General features: G+C 42.1%; 1 protein-coding gene across 4 annotated transcripts in view; it reads right to left on the bottom strand.

Annotated features, from left to right (window-relative positions):
• The window catches only part of MYO5C (myosin VC), a 47,270-nt gene extending 38,946 nt beyond the window's left edge, over positions 1–8,324 (bottom strand). The window contains exons 1-2 of one of the 4 annotated variants that reach the window (XM_088148529.1): positions 8,066–8,324; positions 143–253 (exon numbers count right to left, since the gene is read on the bottom strand). In XM_088148529.1, coding sequence (XP_088004655.1) covers positions 143–253; positions 8,066–8,092 — 138 coding nt within the window. In that variant the 5' untranslated portion in view covers positions 8,093–8,324. The remainder of the gene's footprint in view (positions 1–142; positions 254–8,065) is intronic. The other 3 variants (XM_088148528.1, XM_088148527.1, XM_088148526.1) reach the window with 3 other exon arrangements.
• Between the last annotated feature and the right edge of the window lie 4,710 nt (positions 8,325–13,034).

Here is a 13,034-nt window from a genome sequence, read left to right as displayed (position 1 = left end):
TATAAACCCAGGCTCTGATTTATTCACTCAGTAAGAACTAGGATGGAATCTGTCAAATGCAAAACCAGATCCAAATGTCTACATTTTAATGTGTGGCAAGTCTATCACTGCCTTTTTAAAAACATCAACTCTTGATTCTCACTGTGCCATCTTCCAGCTGGAGGTGAAGAATATGGTCTCCAGGCCTGTAATTAGCTGTAATTTCAGCAGACTGCCACACTTCTTCAGCATCAGGGATCCAAACTCGGTTGTACTACAACAATAAAGCAAAAATATAAACATCATAGAGTGTTCTGTGGCTTAATTCTTACAGATTTGATGAGTTCTTCATTTTGTTCTCAAATAAACATGGTAGGATCAATCAAGCTCAAGCTCAGATACTTTGGTCACCTAATGCGAAGAGAGGACTCTTTGGAAAAGACCCTGATGCTGGGAAAGATTGAAGGCAAAAGGAGAAGAGGACGGCAGAGGATGAGATGGTTAGAGAGCATCACTGAAGCAATGAGCATGAAACTGAGCAAACTCAGGGAGGCAGTGAAGGACAGGAAGGCCTGGCGCAATACGGTTCATGGGGTCACGAAGAGACGGACACAACTTAACGACTGAACAACAACAACAGGATCGTGGAATCAGCAAAAATTTAAAAAGCAAACACTGCCTCCCTTAATGCATAATTGCAGCTGAAAGTTATGTACTCCTTTTAAGAATCTTGTTGCAGTGAGTTCCAAAGGAAAATATAGTAGAATTTTCTAGGCTGCAAAAAACAGAACTTTTTGCATGGGATAAAAAAATGCTCTTTCCCTACTATGAGAAATTTGGCATTTACATCCCATTAATTGAAGTGGGATAGAGTTATTTATCTTTAATTGTTGCTTAGAGTCTTCTTAAAAACAACCTGTATTATATGAATGAAGTTGTGAATGTTGCCACTTGAATTTGTCAAGTATATTTTATAGCAAACTAATGTTTTGTTTCAGATGTGATCAAGTTGAAGGCATTGTTCGCACTGAGTTGTGCTGTGGGCACAATCTGCAGCAGTAAAGCGTCAGTTAATTAAACTAGATGAATTAGTTTTGGTTGAATGGGGCAAGCATACATAGTTTGCTTTTGAATGTGCAAATGCAAACATCTGCTAATGTAAAAAAGGCCGTTTTTTTCCTTCAAACATCGTTTCACCAGCTAGTGCATTTGAATATTCTTGCTTTCCCCAAGCAACTACCATATCCATTGGGTTTGCAGGGAGTGATGGGATCCGTAGTTCATCTGGAAAGCACCAAGTTGGGAAAGCTGGCCAACTATCCTTTGCTGAGATATTACCATCTGTGTACAGAATGAATCATATGTGCTGCCCTCTTCTATGCAGGAGCATCCAGGTCAGTGTTTCTCAACCCTTGGCCACTTGAAGGTGTGTGGACTTCAACTCCCAGAATTCCCCAGCCAGCCATGAGAGTTAAAGTCCACACATCTTAAAGTTGCCAAGGTTGAGAAACACTAATCTAGATGGAACACTAAATGTACAAGATGGTGAGTGTAGTATTGTAGTCAAGGGATGTAATGGTCTATGTCCGTGGGAATGACCTTGGGAGAGAGGAGGAGGAGCCGCAGCCTAGGCCACCATCATGCAAAAGATATCTCAGCCCACAGAAACAGAAGGGACATGGGAAGTGTTTCAGAAGGGACCCTCCCTAGTATTCTGGAAAGTAAAAGTAAAGGAGGGGTGAATTACTTTCAGACTTGCAAGCCCTTCGAGGTGGTTCAGCAAAGAAGCACAACAATGAATACTAGATCTGTCTTTATTGTAAGGTTACATTAACAGAATCTTGCAAGTCTGAAAGTACTTCTCCCCTCCTCTCCTTATACTCTCCAGAAAACTAGGGAGGGTCCCTTCTGAAATACTTCCCACGTCCCTTCTGTTTCTGTGGGCTAACATACCTTTTGCATGATGGTAGTCTAGGCTGGGGCTCTTCTTCCTGTCACCCAAGGTCATTCCCACAGACCATTACATCAGGGCAGCCTGCAACTGCAACACCACGTCCACCACCTTGCCCATTTTAGGACCTCCTGCCAATACGCCTGCTTTTGCAGTCCATTACTGTTCTTCCACTGTGGATGGCATCGTTTTCAAGATTTATCACTGGTCTTACTGCCTCTGCTTTGTTCACAAGGCACCTGCAACATAATTGTTTTTTTCTGGAAAGGCCCTGTGCTGAAGGACAAAGATACCTTCAGAGAGCTTCTGTGATTGTGGGAGTTTAATAGAGCTGGATGATTTACTTGTCAGGTTCTGAACTGTTCTTCACAGCAGATGTACCTTGTTCACTTATCCAAAGACCTTCCTTATTCTGAAATATTAGCAACTACATTCACGTTGAGTTGGCAGCTTCCTTCCTTCTTTATATAATCTGTTGGCTCGTTTACTGCCGTCACTTGACTGAGAAACAAGTTTTACAAAGGGAGACCTTCTCAATTACTCCAACCTTCAACTGCATTATTCCTTCTCATTCCAACAGCTGAGCTGATAGGAACCCTCCCCCAGTTCTTGGTTAACAAGGTTTCAGAAGAAAAAACAAGCTATGTAAAGACAAAGGCTGGCTGGTTTTTCATAGTGCGCAAAGCCACAATTTTAACAATGTTTTGTTGAATGAACTGGCTGGATTTGAACAACACACAATGCCATAAAACATGTGGTTTTGTAGCAGCTCACAGCTTGCTAAGCCAAAATCAAACAAGCCGTTTGATAGTATTGTGTGATGTATGAACCTGTCTTTCTTCCTTAGTGGTTTATTGTCTTCTTGCATTACACAACTGTCACTGAACTGTTCCAGCAGTAATGGTGACAGCTTGATATTGCTACAATGGCTAGACAATGCTTACAAAGACTTACAGTACCTATATACCACTGTCTAGCCATTAACATCAACCTTTATTACAGTCATTAAGCAGCACAAAGCAAGTTACAGAAGAAATATAAATATAGACCTATAGACCAGTAGAATCAAAATAAACAAAAGGGGTACATACAAGAAACCATTAAGACTAGCAAGTCAGAATAATATAAGGGTAAACTTAAAAATGGGCAGAAAAAAGGAAATTAAGATACAATTTCAGTTTTTATTTATTATAGCCTTTAGCCAGCAGAAATTAAGATAACTACCAAAAGATACAACGGTAAAGTCAGCTAAAAAGGATTTCAGAATGGTAGCATTCACTTAATAGGCTTCTTACAAACCTAACAGAACAATAATACAGTAACAAGGTAATTTAAAAACAAAACGCAAATTCCCTTAAAAGGCAAGAAGAAAAATAATCGGTCTTAGACAATGTTGGAAATAAATCCTTGTATACAAGAGCTCTGAATGAGACTATCCCTGATTTATTCTCTGAGACCACTATATGTAAACAGTTTGAAATTTAAGTTGAAACTAATATTGCATTTGTCGTATCAATATTCAGACAGGAGGACTGTCTGCCAGAAAAGGGATGGACAACCTTGTCACCCCCAGGACAGTACCAGCTGTTTGACTGAAAGTTAAAAGCATGCGGTCCTTGACGTCTGCATCCCTTTATGGACCAGACTGATTTTCTCTTTGTTCTTCTTTCTCCTTGCAGTCCTCCCTGGGGTCCTGCTCAAGATCACTGGTTTAAACAGAATGTGTTTTGGAGGTGTTTTGGAGCACCTGTTTGGTGCATTTCTTGGTGAATCCATAAAAAAGGTGTGTCTTTTCTTGGAGTCGCACATTAGAAAGAAAGGTCTTTGGGTGAAGGAGGTACTGAGAAGGCGCAACCAGGTGGTTTGGAGTGGGAATGGCCGTATTGTTAGTGTGTCTTTAACGCAAGCACTTGTTTTGCTAGGATTGTATGACTACCATGCAAGGTCAGGAAAAGGTGCAGCTCCTTTTAGGAGGTGCAGCATGCACACTCCTGAATCCCCAGAGCACCTTTTCAGCTGTTCACCTTTCCATTACTGTTCTTCCACTGTGCTTTTGATGATTTTCAAGACTTATCACTGGTCCTACTGTCTCTGCTTTGTTCACAAGACACCTGCAACAAAACTGGTTTTTTTTCCTGGAAAGGCCTTGTAGTGAAGAACAAAGATACTTTCAGATAGCTACCATGATCGCAGTAGTTTAATAGAACTGGATGCTTTCAACTGCTAGCCACCACATAGATAGGTTTTTTCTATGAAGTTTTTCATTTGGCTCCATAATATTACTCAGTTATTATGGCTCCATAATATTCCTCAATCTGTTATTTTCTCAACCGTGTAAACTGTGGCATTCTTTGCTCCTAAATAGTGATGGCTTCCTACTGGATGGGAGACTACTAGGGAATCCTAGGATGGGAGGCTTAACTGAAAAGATGAAAAACTTCCTAGCAGAAAACAACTGTTACCCAGAAATCAGTCCATGAAGTCTCCAGGAGTCATGCATGATTTAAAGATGGCCTTATATTACAAAAGGGGAGTGGAAAAATCATCACCAGGCTATCAATAGCTCTTTGTATTAATGGTTGATTGCTAGCCCACAAATCATAGGCACTATACCTTAAACCAGTGTTTTTCTACTTTGGAAATTTTAAGATCTATGGTCTTCAACTCCCAGAATTCTCCAGTCAGCTAAGAAATTCTGGGAATTGAAGTCCACAGATTTTAAAGTTGCCAAAGTTGAGAAATACTGCCTTAAACACCAGCTGCTGGGAGTGCCAGAAACCATCATTCTTCTGTCCCAGTTATAAGCTTCTTAAATCCACTATGTGACACAGAATAACTGAACTGCTTTTATATTTTTCTCTCTCTCACCAGCAGGTCCAATTAGTAGGTTTTGCCCCATGTCAACCTCTCTGGCTCTGTTTTCAGGTGAGAAATCCAATCTCAGGGTTTTCTCCTTTTGTAAAGGAAATAGGAAACTATATAAAGCAGTGTTTCTCAACCATGGCCACTTGAAGATGCGTGGACTTCAACTCCCAGAATTCCCCAGCCAGCCATGGCTGGCTGGGGAATTCTGAGAGTTGAAGTCCACGCATCTTCAAGTGGCTAAGGTTGAGAAATACTGATATAAAGCAAAATACTTGGTCACATTACAAACACTTCTACATTCATGCCAAGCCACAATGATATTTTTGTACAGAATATGGGTTATGTGTATCCAGGTCTCTAATGCAAGAGTAAAATCTGCAGAAACAGAAATGTTTATTTTGTTCTAAACTAGCAATAATTCAGTGACGCCTTAAAATCATCATACTGTAGTCCTAGGGCAGGCTTAAAATCTGGCACTCAGTGTAAAATGACTCCCACTTTCTTTCCAATTCATATAAATTATACTCACACGTAGCGTATAAACACCACAAGGATGTTTTAAGAAATACTGATGTCAGTTATTGTTAGATAAGAAAGGGTTAATGGAAGCAGGTGTGCTGCTAAAAACAGCCTTAATAACCCTGGGGAATTTACTAAATACCTTCCAATTGTCTGGGAAATTGAATCTCATTAATGGCTTTTCTCAAGGATCAGGAATTACCGAAAGGCTGATATCTCTCCCCCTGCCACCATCCAAAAAATACCTCCTGTCTGGAGTTGCTGCAATGTAAGTGTCTCCAAATGAAAGACAAATGATAGACTGCATTCTGAATTTTGATATGTAGAGGAGAGGAAGGGAGACACAGACATCTACAAAAAACTGAAGCAGTCCAGTGGCACCTCTGGTGACTGATGATTTTATTAAAAGATAGAAGCTTTTGTGAACTATGACAGATGCACGGAGTGGCTTGACCGATGTCAAATTTAAACTGGGAGGCTAAGGTACCTGTAACCTGCCTGTCTTCCTCTCCTCCCACCCCTGCTTTCTCCCAATTTATGTCTTACATCGGTCAAACCATTGTATGCATTTGGTGAACTGAATAACATTTTTTAGTCGGAAAATGTACCAACAGAATTCTGATCACTACGCTCTGATGGGGTTCACGTGTCATGGTTTGTTTCATAATAGTTTTGTAGGTGGCTTTCTACATTGTGCTAAGCCATAACCCATGGTTTGCAACCCACATCTAGCTAAGTGCACACCACACACTAAACCAGTGTTTTTCAAACCTGGCAACTCTAAAATCTGTGGACGTCAGCTCCCAGAATCCCCCAGATACCGGGAGGTGACCTCCACACATCTTAAAGTTGCCAAGTTTGAAAAACGCTGCACTAAACCAACCCCCAAGTACACAGACACAATGTTGTGTGTGACCCCAATCAATGCTAGGCCACGTAGATGGTCCTGCTCAGCTTTTAATGATTCTGAAAGGAATGGAGAAATCTTTGCACAAGTGACACCTTTGGATTTTCATCCAAGTGTGCACAAAAGAGGTTATAAGCTGAAACACTGCAATATAAGGTGGATTCCTTCTTATGATTTTGTCACATAACTTTTAAATCTTCCAATGTGAACTAGATCTGGTTTTAAAGCAGACTCTTCCAGGAACCTCCATCTGCAAATATTACAAGCCACTAGAGATCAGGGAACCTGCCTTACAAATAAACACAATAAGTTTACTTTCCTAGTAAGGCACACCCAACTTCCCCCCTTCACCATTGCAAGCTGGAGAATTCCTTGAGTCATTGGGGAAATAATATAGATTCAGATTGTTCTACTGGTGCATTACAGCATGGTTACATGATACCTGCCTGAAACTGGAGAATAACACAATCCTATACAAAAGTCAGTGAGTACGTAATGAGGCATTCATACATTAAGTAATCTGGTTTTTTTCTTACAATAATTTTCCAAGGTCCTGCAAAGCACTTCCTGATCTCTTAAGTATGTAATTCTGTAAGAGGAATTCTGCAGATGAATTATGCTATCTGCTCCAGTATTTGGGATCACACAATAAACGGCCAAATGCGTCCACAAAGTTCACAAGGAGGGACCGGAAGGTGACAGCCTCTACCACTGTGGGTCCCTCATAGTCTTCAGATCCTGGAAAGACTAGCAAATGTATTATGGGATGAGGTTTCCCTCCGTAAATCAACACAGGACTGCAGACAGCTTCTGTGGTTCAGTAGTTCTGCCAGCTGGGTTGAGATTTAACTTTGGGTTTGCTGGGACTGTGTGGCCCCAAACTATTTTGCTGAAATTGCTTTGAGGGAGTTTTTAACCCATCACCATGTCTGTATAATGTGTTTAATCCAGTCAGGTAAGAAGCCTAGCAGATGGATTCACACAACATACTAAGGTTGGCTACCTTGGTTGGGTTCTTTCCCCCCTGGTTTAGCATGTTGGGAAAAGCAGCAGGTGTTGTTACTTTATGGGCCAGGGGACTGTGCAAATTTAAGGGTTTATCTGGGAAGCAGGTGAAGTGCGTTGTGTGAATGTGGCCGGTGGGTCGGTCCCCTGAGGCTGCCCTGTCAAGTCAGTCGGTCGCAGCTCCTGAAACACCAGTCCTGAAAAAAGCCTGGCTGGACCTGCCATGTCTAGACAGTGGCCTGATGCCCAGGAAGGGGAAGAGAACAACGCAGGGTCAGACGCTGCGAGGCACCGGCGTCTTTGTGCTCTCAAGGCTGACCCAAGAGGCGCAGAATGAGTCTACCTTCTGCGTTCACGCCACGCGCCGAAACGAACCAGCCGGGCCGGGTTCGCACCAACTCGCCTTAAAACTCCGCAAACTCGGCGCGTGGCTGCCGGCGCCGCCGCCGGCGGAGTTCAGCGGGCCGGCTCGCGCGTCTCGGCGTCTGGCCGCAGCTCCACCTGTCGCCGCGCCCGGGGGGCCCTGCCCGGTTCCGCCCGGACGGCTCAGCCGGCGGCGATGCGCCCTCGCCTCCTCCCCCGGGCAGGGAGGCGCCCGCTGGCGTTTCCCCCCCCTTCTCGCCGCCGCCGCCGCCACGGTCCGACCCCTTGCCCGGGGGCGCCGGGCGGCCGCCTCGCCAGCTGGTGGGGAGCGCCGGGCGCGCCGGCAGCCGGTGCCCTTCGGGGGGGCCCCGCCGCGGCTCCCTGGAAGGCGGGGCGGCAGAGCCTGCCCGGGGCACGCGAGCCCCCGAGGCCCAGCCCCCGGCGGCGCCGCCGCCGTCTCGCCGGCTGCCTCCTACCTGCGTGTAGAGGTCGGCGAGCGCCATCGCCGCGGCGGGGAAGGTGCGCGCCCTGCCTGCTGCCGCTCTGCCTGCGCCGGGCCAGAGGTGGGGCTCCGCGCCGCCGCTTCCCGCCCCCCCAGCCGGAGCGCCACGTTTGTTTGCTCGCTGCCCTCGAGGAGGGAGCTGTCCTCGGGCCGCCGGTGCCCCCTCCGCGGGCGGGGAAGGGGGTCTCCCCGGAAACTTCCAGATTGGAGCCGCCTGCCAAGGCTGCCTTGTTTTGCGCGGACCTGACGCGCTGGGCTTTGCGTGCCGGCCCCACCCCGAGCCCAAGTGGCTGGATTCGCACAACATACGAGGCTGGGGGGAATGGGGGGGGGTTTACCTCAGTGGCCTCTCGCTGGAGAAAGGCTGGCCTACCACGCCCTCCCCCCGCAAAATGGCACAAAAAGTATGCACGTTTTTTAATCTCCCGGAATTCATCAGGTTAGGCGTTCAAGCGAGCATCCAAAATTGCTCCAGATGTTACAACTACGAGGCCTGTAGTTTAAAAGCCATCTCAGAAAAAGCTGGAGGCGGGAAACTGAATGCTCGGGCTCCCTCTGGGATATTTTTCTCACACGCTCCTTTTAAAACAAAAGGCCATTCTTCTTGCCAGCTTTTATGTACTGTACTTACTTTCCAATGTAGAAATGGCTTGAAAAAAATGCAGGTATCAAATACAACGGATGGCATTTGGAAATATAGTTTTCTAAAGCAACTTCAGCACAAGAGGGTTAGGTTGATATACTGTACTGTACATGAGCACAAGTCATTTATTGGGCCCAAGACATATTGAGGTGATTTAATGGATAGGATACTGAGGTTATCATTATGACTAATTCATCCCTTCAAAAATAGCCTTTCATACAAGAGACTGACAAATAGACTTTTTAGCATTTCCTTTTATTTGGACATTTCTTCTAAGATACAGCATTTATGAAGCATACATTTATTAATTATGTCAGACACCATGACAATTCCAAGCGTAAGTCATTCAGATAACATTTTGGTTTCTATCTACTCTGGCAATGTCTAGTGGGGAAAAGACCCTACACCCTGTTGTTTTTGCTTCAAAAGGAATTGCAAGTTTAAAAGTATAATGATCGATTAAAAAAAAAAAAATTGAAATGTGTCCAGTTTTGAAAGTCTTCAAAGGAAAAAGACATGAGGGTTTGAGATAGCAAACTAACTCAAAAGTCAAAAGAGAGCTGCTTTGAGAAAAGCTTTACAGTATTGGAATCAGGAGGACTTTGTATCCACGTATGGCCCTGAAATTATTGTTTCCTTTGCCAAAATCTGCTGCGTATGAGATCAGATGTCATGGGAGAATCTGCCCCACAAAAGCAGACATCTTTCTATCAGGAGAGACCTCTTATGAATAGTGCAAATTTACTGAGACTGCTACCAGATGCACACAGCTTTGTACACGTGGAAACAGACAAGTCAATGACCCCAACCTACCCAGGATACCCTCATGATGGTGGGATTCTGTGGGGGAGTGCACTGAAAACAACAGGTCCAGCACAAGCAAGAAAGAAGCTGCATGATCAAAACAAGCGTGTTTTAAGTACAGTGCATTAATCCTTACCTGCAACTTTCTTAGGGCTTTAAAAGTGTGCACGGGATTGCACAACTGATTAACATTCCATAAAACAAAATTGTTCCAGACAGAAGCTAGAGAAATATTCTTCCAAATGCGGGGCATGAGATTATGTTGAACATGTCATTGGAAGAAAAGCAAAAACTATCTGAAACAATGAGGTAATATTTGAGGAATACTTCGGGTCTATACATTTCAAAAGCACTTCTTTCAGCACTGGGGAGGATATAGCATATCAGTTAAAATTAGAAACAGCAACACTTCCACATTAAAACAACATGATCATGTTTTAAAAGGAAAAAAAATAGCAAAATGAGAATTGTTAGACTCTACAAGTTCTAACTTGAAAACAGCTGGTTTTATAGCATGTAACATTAAAATATTAAACCTATGAAAAGTGCATGTAAAATACTGATATGTAAAGTATTTAATGAATTACAAAACACAGTTAAACTCAGAAATAGCTTCCTTTAAAACATGTAAAGCAGCATTCGGTTTTAATGTGACAGAAACATGTATTAATCAGACTGCTCAGTATGAGGATAACGCCTATAGGCATCTATCACTCTAATTAGTAAACAAGATACAATAAGGCTTTTATACAAATAAAATGAAAATTAAAAACTATACATTTAAACAATATTATCACTTCTGGAATTGTTAAATTCTTGGAAAAAAATTCAGTTGAAATGAAAAGGCAGAATTCCAGTACTTCTAGAGAATCAGTAGGAAGATGTCCTGGGAGAAAAATTAGTTGGGGTACTAGATTTTAAAAGTACTGCTGTCTTCTTAAATCATTTCTGTTATAGCCTTTTCATGATACACTAAGAATCCCGTAAAAGTTGAGAAGTTAGTGTACTTCGCCATGTAAGTAGCTGTAAACATCCCAAGCTGACCAATCCAGGGCCTTCTAAGGTTACTCTTCTTAATTTGTTCCCCACAGATTCTGAACATAAATGCTCATAATCCACAAACAGTATGGCAAATCTTGCTGGGAACATGAGTTTGGGGGGGAGGGGACAACAGGGCACATGCCCTCTCCCAGGTTCTCCAGAAGGGGCACACCCAAGTCAACCTCCAATGCCAATTTAACTGGTGTCACCAGTTCAGCAAAGCATATTCAGTGTCTCTGAAACATTCTCAGTTTCATTCAGGTGCTCCATTATAGCCCTAAAGATGACTGATTAAAACTCTATTGTTATTGTTTTGTATTTTCACCTGCTCTATGAAGATATTCATGGGACACATATTATTTGATTGCAGCCCCCGCACAGGAAATGGACTAGTTTACACCTGTGGCTGGGAGATTACGATAACAGAATCCAAATAACTTAGGAAGCCATCAGTGTGGCAATGGCCACTCTAGGACAGCAACTTTCATCTCTTTCATGGTAACAAGCCCTAACTGGCTACAGCCACAGAGGAAGTTTGCCTTTTAATAGGAGGAACACATCCTCTTAGTCATTTTTGTAAACATGATGCCAGCTATAAAGTAAACACGTTCAAGTAAAGACCTATTAATGTACCATAAATAAAGAACACACATTAAAGGCTATGCTTGAGTGCAGGTACCTGAATGTTTCTTTTTTTTAAAAAAAGAATCAATTAAAGAGCATATACTTCCCTACCCACAATAAAACAAAACAAAAATGGGGGAAGGGTATCCCAAACGAGCTATTAGAATATTGGGTTTGTTTTATTTACCTCAAAAATGACCCTGTCAGTCACATCTCTTTCTCACCCATGAAAAACCTATTTAAACCTGTTTCTTTCTTCAAGCGAGAGCATCTTTTAGGTGCACAGAGAAAATTAAGTCCAGTACCAGACCATTTTAATAATGTGCACTTACAGCAGAGATATGTTTGAAAATAAACATACGCTTCAATTTTTATGATACATTAAAATATTGCACACAGCAGTTTCAAAATATGCAGCGTCTTCCAACATATGTCTGATCATCACTGACCATATCTGTTTTTTATTATTATTATTTTAAAAAAGGGTCTGGAAAACAAGTGAGGGCCCACAAACATTTCAAAATGTCAGTTTCACACTGAGGAAAATCATGACAAGTATCTGCAACCTGAGAGATTCTGGAAAAATCTTTTCCTCAAATGATATCCTTGTTCATAATGTGTCCAAATGAAATGTTCCCAGAGAAGCAGAAAGGGAATATTTCTTTCTTTTTTAATAAAGTAGGTCCAAATTAGGGATAGTATTACATTTAAAATAATGAATGTGTAGCAAGGTCTTAAGAAAATCATAGGATTGGGAGTGGGGTGTTGGTAGGGGAATAGTTTCTTTTCCAGATAAATATTTGAGATGCATTTTAGATGAGCCCTTTCTCCACAAAAAAACTCCCCCCAAGCCCCCAAAATAAATATTACACGCTGTCATTAGACATGTGGCAAATAAAAAACCAAAACGAAAAGCCAACATACACCAAAACAATAAATAAATATAAAATATAATATAGTTGGGTTGTTCTTTGACTTTAGAAAACCTCAAATAATCCTTATCCGGGTTCCAGTTTCTTAGATTGTGCTTAGTTATAATTTCCTATTACCACTTATGTTTCTTGACACTTGCAGACCGGACTGTTAAAGTTGTATTGATTTTATAAACCTGCATTTCTGCTCCTTAAAAAGTATTGTACATTTAAAAGAACACAGTACACCGCAACACTTCTGATATATTTTGAAATAGTACTAATAAGCAGCTCTATTGTACCAGACAGTAAACCAGAATAGTTTTGATTATTTCATCATTTATGCCACACACTGACATAAATAGGGAAGCAATTTTGATCAACTATCTCTCAGGGTGAAATCTACCAAAAAAAAAAAAAAAAGACTATTTAACCTTGTCATAATGAATGGTGTTTCTCAAGAGTATGACTACTACGTATTTCAATATAGTTTGTACAGGCGAAATGCCTGATCAATTATACTGTAAGTTGCCCATTTTGGTTACATTTTCAGGTCTTTGATATGTGTGTGTGTATGTAGATACACACACACACATACACACACACAAAGTTATCCCTAAACATTTCCATTCTTCACTGAAAATCACACCTGGCTTTAGCTCCTCCCTGGTCCCTGTTAATTAGCAGATCACTTATGACTTAATTATGCTGAAATGTCTTGTAAGGAGATTTAATATAGCCTCAGCTTTAGCTTCTTGGTCAACATGAGAATCAGAAACACATTATGGATTGGATGTACACACTCACACCATCGCACTGGAAAGAGTTATAGAACGCTGTTCCACCCAGCGGAGGCACAGAAGGAACCTGTGATTGTTGGTGGCTGTTTTGTACAAAACAGTGTACGTGTGAAATACGGA

The sequence above is a fragment of the Python bivittatus genome, unplaced genomic scaffold (genome assembly GCF_059951505.1).
Source record: "Python bivittatus isolate LINGU-HERP-01145 unplaced genomic scaffold, Pbiv_v1 ctg000530_np1212, whole genome shotgun sequence".
Lineage (NCBI taxonomy): Eukaryota > Metazoa > Chordata > Lepidosauria > Squamata > Pythonidae > Python > Python bivittatus.
Note: the sequence above shows the minus strand (reverse complement) of the source record. Positions and strands in the feature narration are given on the sequence as shown.